The sequence below is a fragment of the Hemitrygon akajei genome, chromosome 2 (assembly GCF_048418815.1).
Source record: "Hemitrygon akajei chromosome 2, sHemAka1.3, whole genome shotgun sequence".
NCBI lineage: Eukaryota > Metazoa > Chordata > Chondrichthyes > Myliobatiformes > Dasyatidae > Hemitrygon > Hemitrygon akajei.
The window spans coordinates 29,819,504-29,839,076 of NC_133125.1; the positions used below are offsets into that span (position 1 = coordinate 29,819,504).

The 19,573-nt window shown below is 39.9% G+C and overlaps 1 protein-coding gene across 1 annotated transcript in view; it reads left to right on the forward strand.

Moving 5' to 3' along the window:
* The window catches only part of snx2 (sorting nexin 2), a 50,145-nt gene that overhangs the window by 18,175 nt on the left and 12,397 nt on the right, over positions 1-19,573 (forward strand). The window contains exons 8-12 of the mRNA XM_073069465.1: positions 2,130-2,205; positions 12,371-12,484; positions 12,723-12,816; positions 15,104-15,309; positions 17,224-17,367. Of these exons, the coding sequence (XP_072925566.1) occupies positions 2,130-2,205; positions 12,371-12,484; positions 12,723-12,816; positions 15,104-15,309; positions 17,224-17,367 (634 nt within the window). The remainder of the gene's footprint in view (positions 1-2,129; positions 2,206-12,370; positions 12,485-12,722; positions 12,817-15,103; positions 15,310-17,223; positions 17,368-19,573) is intronic.

Here is a 19,573-nt window from a genome sequence, read left to right on the forward strand (position 1 = left end):
AGTTTTTAAGGTGATAACGCACATCAGAAGTCACAGCAGACTTTAGATGATGCCTTTAGGTATATCATCAACTTGTGTGGAGGGAGTAAGGTTTAACATCATGGTTGTAAATTTGGAGTTGCACTTAACCCCTGGAGTATTTTGTCATATTCCTGACATACATTTTGAATTGGAGAAAAACTTTGAAGTTAGTGAATCTTTAACCTTATTAACTGTGACTTGTTTGCTGTCTGAGCCTCCCTTCAAGTATAGTCTCCCAAGGGAAATTATCAAAGAACCTTAATTTCCATGGAAAAGTCAGGACTGATAAACCATCTCCCCATTTTCTTGAAGCGTGAAACAAAACATGGTGGTAATAGTCAACCAGTCAGACATGTTGGTGAAAAGAAAAATACTCAAATATTTGTGTTATGTCATTGACCTGAACTTGTTCTGATTTTATCTCCTGAAACCTCTCTTAAATCTTCTTTCCCTTTTTGATATTTTTTAAAAAAACTACCCAACTCAATATTACAGATTTTTACTGAATATCTGTTTTACATATCTGCCAAATTGAATTGCAGTTGCTGTTATTCTGGGGGGGAGGGGGGGAACTGCTACTTAACAGTTTTGGTTGTTTCTATCTACTAACTTTAGTATAGTTCATTCTGTTCCTTTGACTTCTGTTTTTCATCTACTTCACTTGTAAAGGGCCAGGAATAAGTGAAAATTAAATGTTTTCATGATTCTGAAGTAATTGTGATGAACTTTTAATTTTCAAATATATTCTTGATGCTCAGAAACTTGCAGCGTCCAAACATTTTAATTTGCAAAGAGCACCTATAGTTATTTTTGAATTAGACATGTAAGTTGAGTTTAGAAAAGGTTATTGCTGGTGGAATTTACCAGATACTTTTTGAAGTTGTGGAAGCAATTTGAGGAAACTTCTGTTAATAAATCCTGAAGATTTGTGACAAGACCCATAAAATTACATGCTATAAGGGAGAAACAATAAAAAGATTTAAAATAGACGAAGCTGGTATTTTAAGAATGCTATTTGGCTTTCATGTATTTTCTATTTGCATTTTCTTATTGATGAAGGTATTTTAAATAGCAAAGCCAGCTAGTGCTGTAAACTGCCATGAAGTCTAGGTTTCTTTGGACTTAATAGCTTGGCTTATTGTGCAATTTTTAAGTGAGGGTCATGTGGGCCCAGGCTGGTGCAACTTTGCGCCCTCTTGCTGTAGCTGTATACTGATATCTGGAGAGAGGTGGAACTTTTTGCAAAAGGTTATTCTGGAAGATGTCTGAAAACCTTTCTAAACATATTTAAGAAGGGTATCAGACTTTGAATAATAACATTGTTATTAAGGGCAAAGCAGTCAAGTTCTTTGAAAGGTAAATGGTAGATGGATTCGATTTTTAAACTAAAGTACTCAGTGCTTTTAAAAGCTTACATTTCTATAGTGTAAATGATTTTGAGGCTGAGACCATGTAAACAAGGTTTTATTGGAGTGGGGTTGATTTGTTAGGAGTATTCAGATTGCATACATGGGATCTACAGTTTGGCACTTGAGTTTGTAGGTAAGAGGTTCCGTCATTGTTTAGTGGAGGTTTAATTTTCACTTAAATTTGAGCTTCTAGTTTTCTAGTTTTGAGTTAGTTTTATGAGGTAAATATCAGAATGCAGTTGTATTGGTTTGCAAACTGGAAATAAGGTTTTGGGATTTAGAATAGCACTAAGTACTTTTCCCTAGATGGAACCAGATTAAAATTTCTTTGAGCATGATTAATTTTGCCTCATCTTAATGTAATTGAGCTGCAGAACTTTGTAGTCTAGATATGAGACCTGTCTGGTATTTATCTTGACATGCTTTGATGTATGATATTTTGTGCACCTTGATGCACAGAATAAAAATTCCATTTCAGAAGAGTCTTGACATTTCTCTGCCCTTTTTTAAACTTGTTGATGTATCGAAAGGTCAGAGTCATTAATGCCTGTGTATTGTTGGCATCAAATGGAAGGCCTTGCATGAAAATCTAATCCATGGTTTATATGAAGAATTGACATTCGAAATACAGGATCTGTCTTTAGCACTAATTATGGATATTTGGACTCTGGACAAAGTATTATTAATTTTATATTGCAGGTATCTACAACGCACAATAAAACATCCAACCCTGTTGCAAGATCCTGACTTGCGGCACTTTTTGGAAAGTAGTGAGGTAAGTTTTAAGACCATTATTGTTAAGAGAACTGACTATGACTAATGTTTCACCCTAGTTAAATAGATGCAACATTGCATTGTTCCAGAGGCCCGTTATCTTTGAAACGCTATCTGAACTTGGTCAGATGTGAAAAGTTGGAAATCAGTTGATAGGGTATGGTATAATCTTCAAGGTGGGAATAATTTTGTGCAGTATTCCAGTACTTGGGCTTCTACAGACAAGTTTTGACATTGGGGCAACAGACAATATGCTGGAGGAATTCAGCAGGTTAGGCAGCATCTATGTGTGGTGGGAGTAATAGTAGACATTTTGATCAAGAATCTGCATTAGGACTCGTACTATTGGGATAAGTGCAAATTTTTAAAAGTAAACATACCAAGACTGACCTATTTACATCCAAGAATAGCTTCCCTTTACATGAGCAACTCTTCCTTCCCCACTAAAACGGAAATGTACTAGGGAGAAGACCAAAGTATAAAATTTAACTTAATTGCCAAATGCTAATCTTCCATCAAACATTGACCCCTACGTCCAAGTAAATGTTGGTTCATGGAATTCAACATTTCATGGTAATCCTTTTATGTCCACTTGCAGATCAGCATCCCCTAGTATTGGGGCCCTGAGTATACCTTCAACTCCATTGGGCATCAATAATGTCAGACTTTCAAAACCTTGTTTGTTTTTTTAAAAAATCCATTTGGAATAGACTTACCAGGGAGATAGAAAGTAAGTTCAAAGATGTCCTGCCCAAGAGTTTCAGCCCGAAATATCGACTGTACTTTTTTTTCCCCAAAGATGCTGCCTGGCCTGCAGAGTTCCTCCAGCATTTTGTGTGTGTTGCTCAAAGATATGCTTAAACTTTGCTTGGGAAAAGTATTTTGGACTTAATAACTCCTGTGGCAATTCACTGGAGGAGCAGTGCTTTTGATAGCGTTAAGTACTTTGTCGAAGCACTGTAGCAGAGCACCTCGGTATCACCTGCTTATCCCATCAAACGCTTGATTCATTTGTGATTTCCATGTTGACCTCAATCCCCAAACTTTGAAGTCCACCATCGTTGATTAGAATTGCCTGAGGAATTGTCCAATCCAGACAAGATGGGACTAGCAAATTCTCCATGACCTGTTTATTGGCAATCTAGGGTTTTGAAAATAGTCAGGCGATCACTGATTGAATAAAGTGTTCTTTTAAGGAGTTGTCTATTGGTGAGTCCTCAAGTGGCTGCTAAAGGCCAATCTGGGATCCACATTCTGGTACATTGTGGATATGATTAAGTGGTGAATATTAGAGTTTGGGTCTTTTGTTTGTTCATTCTCCTTTCACAGCTGCCTTTAGTTCTCTGTGGCACAGCAGAGATTGGTTTTGTGTAACACAGCTCCCTCTTGAGCAGATTTCCCCTAGTTGCATCTATTGAGTGTTATGTCTTCCCAGGTTTTAGGTGTAATGTTGGATGACTTCAGGCTGATTTTACTGTTATTTTTGAAGCATTTCATTTGTCACCAGGGACTCACTGATCTTTCAACTGAGCGTAAAGGATCTGTTTGGGGAGACATGAGTTGGGCATCTGAATGACAAGATCTATCCATTGGAGTTGTTTTATCATGGTGGAAATGCTGTCCATGTTGCCCCTCTCCAGTATGCTGGTGTTAGTACATTTGTCCTTCTAGGTGATCCTCAAAATCTTTGGTGGAATTGGTCCAGCACTTTCGGGTGTCAATTGTAGGTGGTCCGTTACTCAGCTGAATTATGGACCTGGGTTTTGAAAATGTCAGAGGATGATGCACTGGTTTTTGTTGTAAGATTCCATGGTAATTTCGAGACCAACTTCCACAGATCAGAATGGATTAGTGCCATGCACCTCTTTAAGGAAAATGAAAGACGCACAATTCTGCTGATACTGGCAACCTTGAGTAACACATACAATGCTGGGGAACATGATGGGTCAGGCAGCATCTATAGAAGGAATTAAACAGCCAATGTTTTGGGGTGAGACCCTTCATCTGTCCCTGTGAAGAACTTGTTTACTGTTTATTTCTCTCCATAAATACTGCCTGACCTGCTGAGTTCCTCCAGTATTTTGTGTGTGTTTAAGGAACTGAATATTGAATTCTAGACCAATTATACTGACATCAATGAGGAAAATGCTGGAATCTAGGTGGTAACAAGGCACACAAATAAAATTGGGTGAAGCTGACATTAAAGGGAAACATTTGGTATAATCTATGAAATTTTGAGAGACTAGAAGGGAGGAGCGTCAACCAAGTGTGGTGTACTTGGACTTCCATGTAGATGTCACATGACATAATTAAACAGTCAGAACACTTTTTAGGAGCAATATCCTGTGCAGGTTAACCAGTCTTAACATTAAGAATTGACAAATAATATTTGGATTGGAGGCTGTGACAAGTAGGATGTGGAGATGTTACTATAAGCCCCAGCTGCCCAATCTATCAGTTTCTGGGAGTAATACATAGGTTTGTAAAATAGCCAAGTTTGCAGATAGACAATAGGTGCAGGAGTAGGCCATTCGGCCCTTCTAGCCAGCACCACCATTCACTGTGATCATGGCTGATCATACGCAATCAGTACCCCGTTCCTGCTCTCTCCCCATATCCCTTGACCCCGCTATCTATAAGAGCTCTATCTAACTCTCTCTTGAATGCATCCAGAGACTTGGCCTCCACTGCCTTCTGGGGCAGAGCATTCCACATATCCACCACTCTCTGGGTGAAAAAGTTTTTCCGCATCTCTGTTCTAAATGGCCTACACCTTATTCTTAAACTGTGGCCTCTAGTTCTGGACTCACCCATCAGCGGGAACATGCTTCCTGCCTCCAACGTGTCCAATCCCTTAATAATCTTATATGTTTCAATCAGATCCCCTCTCATCCTTCTAAATTCCAGTGTATACAAGCCCAGTCGCTCCAATCTTTCAACATATGACAGTCCCGCCATTCCAGGAATTAACCTTGTGAACCTACGCTGCACTCCCTCAATAGCAAGTATGTCCTTCCTCAAATTTGGAGACCAAAGCTGCACATAATACTCCAGGTAGGGTCTCACCAGGGCCCTGTACAGCTGCAGAAGGACCTCTTTACTCCTATACTCAATTCCTCTTGTTATAAAAGCCAGCATGCCATTAGCTTTCTTCACTGCCTGCTGTACCTGCATGCTTGCTTTCATTGACTGATGTACAAGAACACCTAGATCTCGTTGTGCTTCCCCTTTTCCTAACTTGACTCCATTTAGATAGTAATCTGCCTTCCTGTTCTTGCCACCAAAGTGGATAACCTCACATTTATCCACATTAAACTGCATCTGCCATACATTTGCCCACTCACCCAACCTGTCCAAGTCACCCTGCATTCTCATAACATCTTCCTGACATTTCACACTGCCACCCAGCTTTGTCATCAGCAAATTTGCTGATGTTACTTTTAATCCCTTCATCTAAATCATTAATGTATATTGTAAACAGCTGCGGTCCCAGCACCGAACCTTGCGGTACCCCACTGGTCACAGCCTGCCATTCCGAAAGGGACCTGTTAATCGCTACTCTTTGTTTCCTGTCTACCAGTCAATTTTCAATCCATGTCAGTACTCTGCCCCTAATACCATGTGCCCTAATTTTGCCCACTAATCTCCTATGTGGGACTTTATCAAAAGCTTTCTGGAAGTCCAGGTACACTACATCCACTGGCTCTCCCTTGTCCATTTTCATAGAACTAGGTAGCATTGAATTTGAGAAAAGTGCAGAGCCTTCTGCAATATAAATGGGTGGGGGGGGGGGAGGCAGTATCTGTAGATGGTTTAAATGTCATATGGTAGGTCATGGGTCGGAAGAACGGTTTGAATGATGTTCAGTGTCCATGTTGACTTTGGTTAATATGTATGCAAATACAGCTGACAATTAGAAAGGCAAATGGTATATTACAGAGGATATTAATGTTTTGCTTGAATTAGAACCTTGAGTGCTTCTGGTTTCTCGACTCAAGAAAACATTCAAGAATTGGAAAGTGAAGGTTTTCCATAGTTGTGGAAGAAGGAGGGAGTTGTTAAACCATCTAAGCCAATACACAATGAAAGGTGATCTAGATGTGTAAAAGTTCTTGTTGGAGAATTGGGTTGAGAGTGATAATAAATCAGCCATGAATGAATGGCAGAGCAGACTAGATGCTCCAAAGAAGCAGAATTGGGTCATGTGTCTTATGGTATTATATGGTGTTATATCTAGATCATGATGATTAAGCTTCAAGTGTGGTACTATTTTGTATTCTCTACCCAAAAGGGTTGTGGAGGTTTGATCGCTGAGTACATTCAGACAGAGCTATATGTTTTTTAGGGATTAATGGAGCAGAGAGCTATGGGCTGAGAGCATGGAAGTGGCACTGAGGTATGTGATCTTATGTTGTGAATGGAGCAGATACAAGGAGTAGAATTGACAACTGCTCGTTACGTTGTGTGGAGGCCGGATTGAAGAGCATTGGCATATTGATACTGAAGTTGAGGTGTTGTCTAGTCTCAAAATACCAAAAACACGTCGGCCAGGCAACATTTATAAAGCAACAATCAGCTCCCTAGGTTAATGTTTAGGCATACTACAGCCTTTTGGACTTGACATTGAATTAACTATTTTGGATGACCTTTCCATTTTGTCAAGCAGGCTATTTCTGAACTTGGAGCAGTATGTGCTGGGGTGATTGTCAAGTCAGTGGTATTTGAGCGGCTGGTTGGATTTAATAGGCAGGGTTATTGTTTCTGAGTGACCTTTAATGAGGGCTGTTTGTCATTTTGGCTGTTCCCTTCATGGATGCTGCTTACTTGCTGAGTTTTCCTGGCATTTTCTTTCTGATTTCTGGCAAAGGAACTTTAGAATTTCTGGTTAGTGCTGCAACTTGGACAAATTCCAAGCTCATGTCCAAACAATACGACATAGGACCCGGCACGCCCCTCTGCAACTGGCTCGTGACTTCTTGTGATTAACAGATCACAATCAGTAGGCAACAACATCGACACTACGATTATTCTCCATGCTGATGCCATGCAAGATTGCATCCTCAGCCCTCTACTCCCTATATGGTCAGCTTCTGCTCTACTTCGTTGAATGACATCACTGGAGCGGGCCAGATCGCGAACAATGACAAGATACTAGAGGAAGGAGATAGAGAACCAAGTGGCATGGGGTTGAGCCAGCTAAGTCTTCAGTGTCAACAAAAGAGTTGGTCCATTGATTTCAGAACACTTCAGTGTGAGCCTTTGCCTGTATCATTGGTGCTGAAATAGGGATTGTTGAGAGCTTTTAAGTTTCAAGTTATAAGTATTGCCAACAATTTGTTCTAGTCCAGCCTCATGGACACTATGGCCAGTAAAGCACACCAGTGCCTCTACTTAGAAGGATAAGGAAATTTATATTCCTTAGTTATTTTCTTTGTTATTTATATTATTCATTGATGGGCCCTTCTGGCCCTTTGAGCCGAGCCACGCCACCCCAGCAACCCCCGACAGCCCTGATTAACCCTAACCTAATCACAGGACAATTTACAATGACCCATTAACCTACCTGTTACAGCTTTGGACTGTGGGAGGAAACTGGAGCACCTTAGGAAAAACCCATGCATTCCACAGGGAGGTCACGCGGAGACATACGGATGGCACCAGAATTGAGCTCCATACTCCACTCTGAACTGTAATAGCATTGCACTATTCGTTACACACCATGGTGCCCATATGTCCCTCACCATATTGCAGATAGACCATAGAAAGCATCCTTTCAAAATTCATCAGATCTTGGTACGGCAGCAATGCTGCCCAAGACCACAAAGAATTGCGGAGTTGTGAACGCAGTCTAATCTATCACTAAAACCAGCTTCCTCCATTAACTCTGTTTTCATTTCTAACTGCCTTGTGAAAGCAGCCAAGATAATGAAGAACCCCTTACACAGTGGTCAATTCTTTCTTCTTCCTCCTTCCCAATATGCAGAAAATACAAAACATATCCACCAAGTTCAACGTGAGGAAATCTGCAGATGCTGGAAATTCAAGCAACACACACAAAATGCTGGTGGAACACAGCAGGCCAGGCAGCATCTATAGGGCGAAGCACTGTCAACGTTTCGGGCCGAGACCCTTCGTCAGGACGTCCTGACGAAGGATCTCAGCCCAAAACATCGACAGTGCTGCTTATAGATGTTGCCTGGCCTGCTGTGTTCCACCATCATTTTGTGTGTGTTATCCACTAAGTTCAATGTCAGATTCTGCCCTTTTTATAAACATGAGATTGGACCTCTTGAACTACAAAAGGATGAACTCATGATTTTGCAGACCACCTTATTGTGGTGCATGCAATTTGCTTAACTGCATTGCACTTTCTCTGTAACTGCAACTATATTTTTTAATAATTTTCCTTTTTTTTGTATTACTGTGATGCATGTGGAATGTCAGATGGCATGCAAACAAGAGCTTTTCATAGAATCAGTACCTGTCAATAATAAACCAATTACCAATTAGGCTTCACTCAGTCAGACGTTCCTTCTATTTCCCACCCTCTGCCTTATGTAATTTGAAATTTGTCTAGTTTTTGAATTTTCCTTGCTTTAAAGAGATTAATGGTTTCACTCCAAAGATGCTTCATGAACTCCTAAAAATTGTCAGTGTTTTTTTTATATATTGAGACATCAATTTTTTTGCTACTTCAGAAAGATTTCATCAGTATTGTAAAAATGGTCAGGAGTTAATATTATTTACCTCTGGTGAATCAAGTTGTTCACTTGAGGAAAAGTAAATTACCTTTTTTCATCCAGCATTTGCTTTGAGTAACAATCATTTCTTGTAGTTGCAATTATAAATATCAGACTTACTCGTCTGTGATGCACAGCTCTAGATACATTTTTGTCTCATTAGTTATTTTCCATTCTTGGCGTACTTGTCAGTTTGCTTCAAATCACAACTTTTGGTGGGGGAGGGGAAGCTACAATTAGCACATCCAGCAACATAAGCCAGTTTTGTAAATCTAAATGTTCCAGTGTAAATCTAACAGCATCACATACCTCTCCAGCAAAATCTTGCCCATGTAATGAGATCATCTCAGTGTGCAGTCAATTTAAGCATGAAATTACTTTCCATCCAGTCAAATCAAGTTCAAGTTTATTGTCACTTGAATATACATGTACAACGAAATGAAACAGTATTCTAGACCACAGTGCATCCTAAAAGCCTATGAAAAATAGCACTTGAAACAAAATATAATTCAAAATGCATGCAGCACAAGCAAGCAGTACAGTATAGAGTAAAACATGCTGACCATATATAACCATATAACAATTACAGCACGGAAACAGGCCATCTCGGCCCTTCTAGTCCATGCCAATCGCTTACTCTCAGCTAATCCCACTGACCCGCACTCAGCCCATAACCTTCCATTTCTTTCCTGTGCATATACATATCCAATTTTGCTTTAAATGACAATACTGAACCTGCCTCTACCACTTCTACTGGAAGCTCGTTACACAGTTACCACTTTGTGAGTAAAGAAATTCCCCCTCATGTTACCCTTAAACTTTTGTCCCCCAAGTCTCAACTCATGTCCTCTTGTTTGAATCTCCCCTACTCTCAATGGAAAAAGCCTATCCACGTCAACTCTATCTATCCCCCTCATAATTTTAAGTACCTCTATCAAGTCCCCCCTCAACCTTCTATGCTCCAAAGAATAAAGGCCTAACTTGTTCAATCTTTCCCTGTAACTTAGGTGTTGAAACCCAGGTAACATTCTAGTAAATCTTTTCTGTACTCTCTCTATTTTGTTGACATCTTTCCTATAATTCGGTGACCAGAACTATACACGATACTCCAAATTCAGCCTGACCAATGCCTTGTACAATTTTAACATTACATCACTGCGACCACCAAGTGACAAGACCTTGGTGGTCGCAGGGTATTCATTAGTCTCACCGTCTTGAGGGGAGAAGCTGTTTCACGGCCTGGCAGTCTTGGTCCTGATGCTCTGCACCGCCTTCTAGGTGGTGGTGGTGGGCTCTTCGTCTGCAACACTCCCAGTAAGAGTCACAAATAGGGGGAAGGGAGACTCTGGTGATACGCTTGGAGGTTTTTACTCTGTAGGGTTTTGTGGTATGATGCCTTGTAGTCTCCATACCACACCTAGCTCCTGTAGAAGGCTGTTAGAATCTGGGTGGGGAGCCTTGCACACCTCAATCTCTTAAGAAAATGTAGACTCTGCTGTGCTTTTTGACTAGTGACGAAGTGTTGTGGGTTCAGCTTGGATCATCCCTTACGTGCACACCAAGGAACTTTGTACTCTTCACTCTTTCCACAGCAAAACAATGATGTGCAATGGACAGTGGTTAACCTGTACTTTCCTGAAGTCCACAATCATTTCTTTTGCCTTGTGCACATTGAGACGTGGGTTGTTGTTGTCACACCATTTGACAATCCTCTCAACCACCTCCTCTGTAATGCAGCTCATCACTGTTGCTGATGAGGCCAACCACTATAGTATCATCACTGTACTCAATGCGATTTGAGTGGAATCTGGCAGTGCGGTCATGAGTCATAGGTGAGCTGAGCACACAGTCCATGGGGGTGAGGGAAGTGCTCAGTGTGATGGAGCTTGAGATGTCTCTGCCAATTCAGACTGACAGCGGTTGTTCAGTTAAGAAGTCTGAGATCCAGTTACAGAGAGATTGTTTTATCCCACCAAGAACAGTTCACCCACCAGGCTTTGATGGATGATTGTGTTAAACACAGAGCTGAAGTTGGTGAACAGCATCCTGCCGTATGAGGCATTGTTTTCGAGGTGAGACAAGACAGTGGAGGGCCGAGGCTACGGCATCATCAGTGCACTGGTTTGAACGGCAGGTGAACTGGAAAGGTTCCATTGTAGCTGGAAGATGGGATTTTATATGATCCATTACCAGCTGCTCAAAACGCTTCAGGTTTGTTGAAGTCAGGACCGTTTACGCCGGTTACCGTTGCTCTCATGAACACTGGAGTGATGGTGACTGCGCTGTGGTCTGCAGGAATGATAGACTGTTTCAAAGAGATGTTAACAATGTCTGTTCACACCTCTGTTAGCTGATCTGCACAGTCTCTCGGCAACCAACCAGATACGTTGGCCGGCCCTGTGGCTAGAATCCTCCTCACCCCGGCTGTGGCCAGAGAGGGCGCTCATTCCTTGGGGAGAAGGGGCTCTCCTCAATGTCACATTGTTTAATCTATCAAATCGTTCATAGGCTCAATGCTTTCATGCCTTCTATCAGGAAGGGAGGTGTCACTGCCATTGAGGTGCAGGGTGGACTTGTAATCCGCTTTGGTTTGAATACCCTGCCACATGTGCCACATGTCCCTGTTGTCACAAAGGTGTTTGTGAATTTTCTGTGCATTGTTGTGTTTTGCCTTCCAGATGGCACGGAAGAGTGTAGCTCTTGCTGACCCTAGAGATGTCCTGTCCCCCAATCTGAAGGCAGTGTCCTGAACCCTAAGCAGTACATAATTATCTACAGTCAGCCATGGTGTCAGGTTTGCCCTGGCACTGTAGTGTTTAATCGTGGTAAAGTTCTCAGTGCATTTTCCTATGTAGCCAGTCACTGATCCCACATATTCATCAATGCTGATGTGATGATTGTAGGTAGCTGCCTCCCTGAATATGCTCCAGTCTGTGCATTTGAAACAGTCCTGCAAAGCTGAAGTGCACCATTTGGCCAGGTCCTGATCTTCCTATAAACTGGTTTGATTCATTTAAACAGTGATCAACATGCAGGGATTAGCAAAATGGATATGTAGTCTGAGTATCCGAGGTGAAGGTGAGGGACAGCCTTGTAGGCTCCATTAATGTCGGTATAAACCAGGTCTAATATATCATCTCCTCTGGTTGTGAAATTTGATGGTAGTTAATAGATTAATACTGAAAGCAGGTTTATTGTTTTGAGTTGATACTGCTAAATGGGATTGAACTGTCTGTTTATAAATGGCAATATGCTATTTGGGTTTTATGAAGGTTAATGGGACATTTTGGTAAGCTACCATAAGAGTGTTGAATTTTGTATACAGACATGCCTGAGAGCAGAAAATGGTGTTGGCCTTGTACTTTAACTATATATCTCCAATGCTTTTCACAGGATAGCTCACCCTTATTTGTCATTCAATTCTAGCTGCCTCGTGCGGTTAACACCCAGGCTCTAAGTGGTGCAGGCATACTGAGGATGGTGAACAAGGCTGCTGATGCTGTCAACAAAATGACAATCAAGATGAATGAATCGGATGCAGTAAGAGCTGATATTTGAACCTGATTAATGAGTTGAATTAATGAGATTTTCCAGTTTCTTTCTAAGGGTAAAAAGACAGTGGGATGGATAACTATTTGCTTATTTTGTCTCTGATTCAGTCAAATTGTGTAAACTATGACCACAGTTAATTTGTTTTCCCTTAAAAGTGATTTACTGATAGTAACATAATTTGTAATGATTTGTTCTTGGTAAATTAACTCCATTCTTCATCTGACAGTGGTTTGAGGAAAAGCAGCAGCAATTTGAAAACCTCGACCAGCAGTTAAGAAAACTACAAAACAGTGTTGATCTCCTGGTCTGCCACAGAAAAGGTGTGTACATTCTGAGTCTTAGATTCTTCCTCAATAGATTTAGCCAGTTAAATTTATTGCACATCTTGCATATCTAACTTTCAATTATCTTCTACAAACTTCACTTAAAATTAGGAAAAGGTTACTGCAGTTATTTTTTGCAAGTGATCATCGGCTATAGAAATTTCATAATAGTTAAGTGTCAAAGTGGCATCTAGAAAAATTGAATTCTGCTAAATTGTAGAGTTTAAAAGTCATTATATTTTTGTAATTATGAAATCACTAGATTGTTCTCTAATCCAATCATTAGTTCCACTAATGACTAGACCTGGTTTGACTTGATTTCAGATCTACACACCAACAACACACAATAAACCTAACAAGTCTCTTGGGTCAAAGCTTGTTGAAGATGCAATTAGTCATTTTGAAAAGAGACTTCTATTGCACTGTAAATGATTACAGGACAGCAAAGTTAACTGTAGTTATCCTTTCTGATTTGATGTCTAGATAATACCTTGTTCATGTTCTTTTGTAACACAAAATGGTCAGGCAGCATCTATGGATATGAATAGGGGAATCAGATTCTGATGGAGGGGTCTTGACCCAAAATGTTGACTCTTCATTCTATTCCATAAATGCTGCTTGACCTGCAATGTTCCTCCAGCATTTTTTGGGTGTTACTCTGGATTTGCAGCATCTGTAGAATCGTTTGTATTCATGTTCTCTTGCATTTAGTTACTTTTCCTGTATTTTCACTATTAATCAAAGTGGAAGTGAGGTTTGACCGTAAAATCATAAGATATAGGAGCAGAATTAGGCCATTTGGTCCATCGTTTGTCAGCCATTTCATCATGGCTGATGCATTTTCCCTCTCCACCCCAATCTGCTACCTTTTCCCCATATCCCTTCATGCCCTGACAAATCAAGAATCTATCAACCTCTACCTTGCATATCTCTGTTCTAAATAGACCTCCCTCTATTATGAGACTGCGTCCTCTGGTCTTAGACTCTCCCACCATAGGAAATATCCTCTCCATGTTCACTCTTATCAAGGCCTTTCAACATCCAATAGGTTTCAATAAGACCCCCCCCCCACCATTCTTCTGAATTCCAGAGTGTGTGGGCCCAGAGCCATCAAATGCTGCTCATATGATAAGCCTTTCAATCCAAGAATTATTTTCATGAGCTTCCTTTGAACCTCTCCAATGTCAGCTCATCCTTTCTTAGAAAAGAATAACTGTTCACAATACTTCGTGAGGCCCAGTCAGTGTCTTATAAAGCCTGAATATTGCATCCTTTGAATGACATTGTGAAATAGTACAGTGGTAGGCTATTTGTGTCTGCAGAGTATCTAGAGTGGACACCATTCTTCCATTTTGAGGTGAACTAGTTTTGTATTGAAATTGTGCTTCTAAATTTGGTATAACTGTTGCAATGTTGTCCTTTTCTGCCATTTTTGGATTTTTGACCACAGTCAAAAGTCTGTAGTCTTTCTTCTCCACCTCAATGGTACCATTTTGAAAGGCCTAAAACACATCATTAAATTCTAGCCAAATGTGAATGGCCTGTCTTATCGGATGAAGTAAATGGGGACTTAAAGTGTGGCTAACAGGAATGCAAGAGGAAAAAATTTTCAAGTATAATACTGAATTTAAATAGTTGTGTGTTAATGAAAAGCCCTTTGCCAGCTCGGTCTCGGTTGAATATTCTACCTAACTGTTTTCTTCCTATGCTCTTATTGCTCTATTTCATGGGCTTTATTTTGAATGTTAATGGGGGATTTCATGGATGGCTTGGATCTTGTATTCAGTACATGGTCATTGGATGTTAAGCATTCGCACTCATTTTGCCATTACTTTTATTTGCTCCCAAACAGCTGCTGGAAATTTTCTCATCAGTTGAATTGTCTTGTAGTACTAAGTTTATCCTTTCAAATGTAACATTTGCAATCTCTGTCAATACAGCTGGCAGCTCTACAAGTTTGCACTTCAGCAATACCAAATGAACTTTCCCTGTACTGGGTCTTTGATAGCATATAGTTTATCAGTGGTTGGCATAGTTTTCTCTTGGCAACACTAATGCAAAACGTACTTCAGTACCATTGGCATGTGTGGATCTTTTGATTAATTCTACCTGACATTTATATAATCAAACCAAAATGATGTTCAGCCATCAAATGATCAAGAGTACTCTAGAGAAGTAAAATGGTTTGACCCATATTGGAAGAATAATAGTTGCTTTGCAAGTTTTAGCCTAATTTTAAATTGGTTTAATGCTTGATGGCATATGCAAATCACCTTTTGTCTAGAACTCTCAATCAACACAGCTGCTTTTGCCAAGAGTGCAGCCATGCTGGGTAACTCGGAAGATCACACTGCTCTGTCACGAGCCCTATCACAGTTAGCAGAAGTTGAGGAGAAAATAGACCAGCTTCACCAAGAACAAGCAAACGCTGACTTCTACTTATTTGCAGAGCTTCTAAGCGATTATGTTCGACTCATCACTTCTGTAAAGGTAAACTGTTTGCAGATTTTGAATTCTAGTGGTTTTTCACCAGCTAGATCCATGAGATATTAAGTGACTCATATAGTTTCATATAATTTTTAACTTGAATAATACTCAGTTAAATTGACCTCTACACTACAACCAGAACAATGGTCATAAAGTCATCATGAACAAAAGAACTACACTTGAGGTTCTCTGAATAATTAGAATGCTGTGAAATCTGTTTGCATAATGTTATATTGGTTAGTACAAATTTTATCTTGGATGCTGCACTTGGATGTTGGAGTTCATGTTCTGATTTCAAAATATAGAAGTTTCAATTCCAGAACACTTTCATGATTATGTGGGAAAATCATCCGCAAATATTATGTCCAATTGACTTTTGGAGGCTTCTTTGGAAACTGCAGTTGTTAAATGGGATAAGCTAATAGCGGAGGGGACATTGCAAAATTATCCTTGCATGTTTTCAACTTGCATAAGGTTTCATAAAATTTTAATCAATTCAGCAAATCACCAGGTTAGAAAATTGGTTAATTCAAAAAATGAGGTTATGTTCAAATTTCTGGAGCTTTCAGTGACTTAATCTAGTTGTGCGAGATGTAATTTTGCTGCATTCCCATTTAAAAATATGGATTTCTGAGTGGCTGCATAATCTCAGATACTCCGTACAGTCTTTAATGCATTCTAATTTCATTTTTAACATGAGCAAACATAGGCAGATTGAGATGAAGTTCAAAGTAGTACCGAAAAGTGCAGGATGTGAATAAATTCAAAAATGATTTTGCTGAAAATATTTTTAGCTGAATACTAATGGATCCAATAATGTATGTTGTGACTAGTCAAATTACTGGTGTGTCTGCTCAAGTGGATGGATCTTTAGAACCTTGAGTTGATTGTCAGGACTACACAAGCTCAGTATAGATAGTTGATGTGCACATTCTGACTGCACCTTGTGCTTCATTAGGTAGGTCTCATAACAGCTTTATCGGTGTCCATGTGTTCAACTTGATATAATTCAGTACCAATGAGAACTGCCTAGCAATAAGAATAATATGACTCATTCGGTGGGTAGAGTGTGCAGACGTAAATGCATATTCTGGGAAGGATAACGGCTGTTTCTGTGATGACATGGATAGTTAAGATTTTAATTTAAATTTGATGTGTTCAAAAAATGGGAATCTTTAAGGTTGAATTAGAATTGAGATTATTTTCCTTGTTAAGGTTGATGCATGGGCAATTAGCCTTTTAAGGAAAATTTGATATTGGAATAGACATAATACAAAGCTACAGGTGAAGGAATTGGTTTTGTTCCTGGTTATTTCTTAACCCTTCTGAGCAGCTAAGAATCATAAGTGACAAAGGTAACTAGTTCTTTGCTCCTGTATTAGCTGTTTGAAAGGACTGTCCTTTTAGTCCATCTTGAGGTTATTTTACTGTTTCAGCATTACTGGTTTAAGATTTTGTCCTTCATTTATTTTCTGATGTTCATTTGCCAGTCACCTTAAATACATTCAGGTTCATCTTTATCCTTATTCCATTTGTGTCTATTTAAACATCAAATCTCTACCTTTTTAACGTGAGAACAGCTTCCAGCTTTGTTTCTCTACCCAGCTGCTTCTTTACATCTTCCCTCTAACATACTTCTACCCGAATTGTACAGTGGAGCTGACAAGTTGTAAAGTTTAATGTAACATGTTGTTTCAGCCGTCTTCTCGACTTGTGTGTCAGCTTTAGATTTGTCCACTGTTCCCACCTTCCCTTTTAAAATAGCATTATTTGCTTGCAGTGGCCTTTCTCAGTCTCATTGTCTCTGCACATCCTTAATCAGTGTGATGAGACTAACGTACAATTGCTGGATTTATAAAGTTGGCTTTCAAAGGTAAACTTGTTCAACAAGTTGCATTAAGGATTTTTTTGCTATAGGGTGTGTTTGATTATCGAATGAAGTGCTGGCAGAAATGGCAAGATGCACAGGCCACTCTGCAAAAGAAAAGGGAAGCTGATGCTAAACTTCAGTATGCGAATAAACCTGACAAATTACAGCAAGCGAAAGAAGAGATAAGAGAAGTAAGTATTTTTTCTACCTGACTATTCTTAGCAAAATAATGCACTTTTTAAAAGGGAAATGTATAAATTGCAAGATTATATTTACAATGCACTTCCTGAAACTTAGACAATTCTCTTCCAGGCACCCAAAAATCCACAGTTAATGAGTAAGAATGCTTTTCCATCTGCTTGTTCTCTTGTCTAGCTGCCCAGTTGTTAAACAAGAATTGCAAAGTATAATGTCTGGTATGAGATGTGTAGAGAATGGCCAAAGTAAACATTGTTCCCAGCTGAGAGATCAATTGGAATACAGAAATTGCAAAGACATTAAGGTTGCTGTTTACAGCAGAAGTCAAAACATGCCAAAAAAAAGACAAGAAGCATGGAGAAACTATTGCTATAAAGAAATTGAGTTAGACAAATGGGACTTGGTCTAACAAGTCTAGTGGACCTGCTAGAACGGTCCAGTAAAAGATGTCTCCAAAATGTGAATGGTTTGGTTGTGATCTAATCACAAATTGGAATTTGGCAAATAGAAAATGAACTTCCTTCAGCAAATGTTGGTCGTCTTTTAACTGAATGAAGATTAAATTGTGCTGCTGATGCATTGGCCAGAAAGCAAGGTGATAGAATGGTTTGCAAGTGATTGGATGCACCCTAGTTTGAGCTGGCTATTAATGAAATGTGCGCGGAAACATGGGTGGCGCATGAGGACTTGAGAATGGATGTTACATCCTTTCTCTCAGATAAAAGGATAAAACACAACTTGTACAGGCCAATCACTGCAACCTTAAATGTTTTAATAATCTTCAGGATGGACTTCAGGATTGAAGAACGTTCATGTGGAACAGAAATGCGGAGAAATTATTTTAGTCAGGATGTGGTAGAACTGTGGAATTTGTTGCCTCGAGCAGCTGTGGAGGCCAAGTCATTGGGTACATTTAAGGCAGAGATAGATAGGTTCTTGATTAGCCAAGGCATAAAAGGATTTGGGGAGAAGGCAGGGGAGTGGGGATGACTGGAAGAATTGGATCAGCCCATGATTGGCGGAACAGCCTCGATGGGCCGACTGCTCCTGTATCTTATGGTCAGTGACAAAACAAGCAGTCACTTGAGCAAATGTGAATGCATTTGGGGGGAAGCCAGTGTAGAAATGATAGGCAAGTAGTGTAAAGCTAGAGCTTTTTGAGACTTTTTTTTAACTTGGACTTTCAAAGAGCATTTGAGGTGCTGTCTAGTAGACCATGCATCAGTACTTCAGCTTGTGGAATAAAAAGATTTGAAGCAGCATGGATAGAAAATTAGTTAAATAAACAGTGGAAATAAGTGTTTATTTTGGACCAGATCAGTGCACAGCTATGCCTTTCCATGATCTGTATGAAAACTATAGCTTACATTGACTGCAAAATGGTACTGTGCACAATTTCTAAATTAGCAGATGCCACCTTGAAAGCATGAGTTGAAGTAATGGAGGATAATTCCTATCAGGTTGAATGGGAAGCTATGAACTTGAAATTTTAAGTAGATAAATGATTGCATGCAAGTAAAGCTAAGAAGGCAAATTGAATGTTGGCTAACATTACTTGAAACCATAGTTGGAATATTATTTTCAGATTTACTCTGAGATATGATGGGTTGAGGTAATGTAGAATAGTTCGATCAACTTGATTCCCAAGTTGTGGTGAGGAGATGCTTATTGTCCCTATTACCGTAGATTCCGGATTATAAGCCGCTACTTTTTCCCCACATTTTGAACAGCTTTGAACTCTGCGGCCTATAATCCAAAGCGGCTAATACATGGTTTTTTTTTCATGCCGCCTCGTAAACATTTTGCCTCGTAACAGTAGACCAATAAAATTGATGAGTAGTTCACAGAGGTCCAATGAAATTGTACGATAAATCAAGCGCACTTTCACAATTAAATTATTGTAAATCAGTCATTTGTACTCACCCTCATCAACATGGAAAATACTCGAAGCAAGACCCGAGCGCGTCAGACCCGATTAGACCCGATCGCAATGCGCAAGCGTCAGACCCGATTAGACCCGAGCGCATTGCGCAAGCGTCAGACCCGATTAGACCCGATCGCAATGCGCAAGCGTCAGACCCGATTAGACCCGAGCGCATTGCGCAAGTGTCAGACCCGATTAGACCCGAGCGCATTGCGCAAGCGTCAGACCCGATTAGACCCGAGCGCATTGCGCAAGCGTCAGACCCGATTAGACCC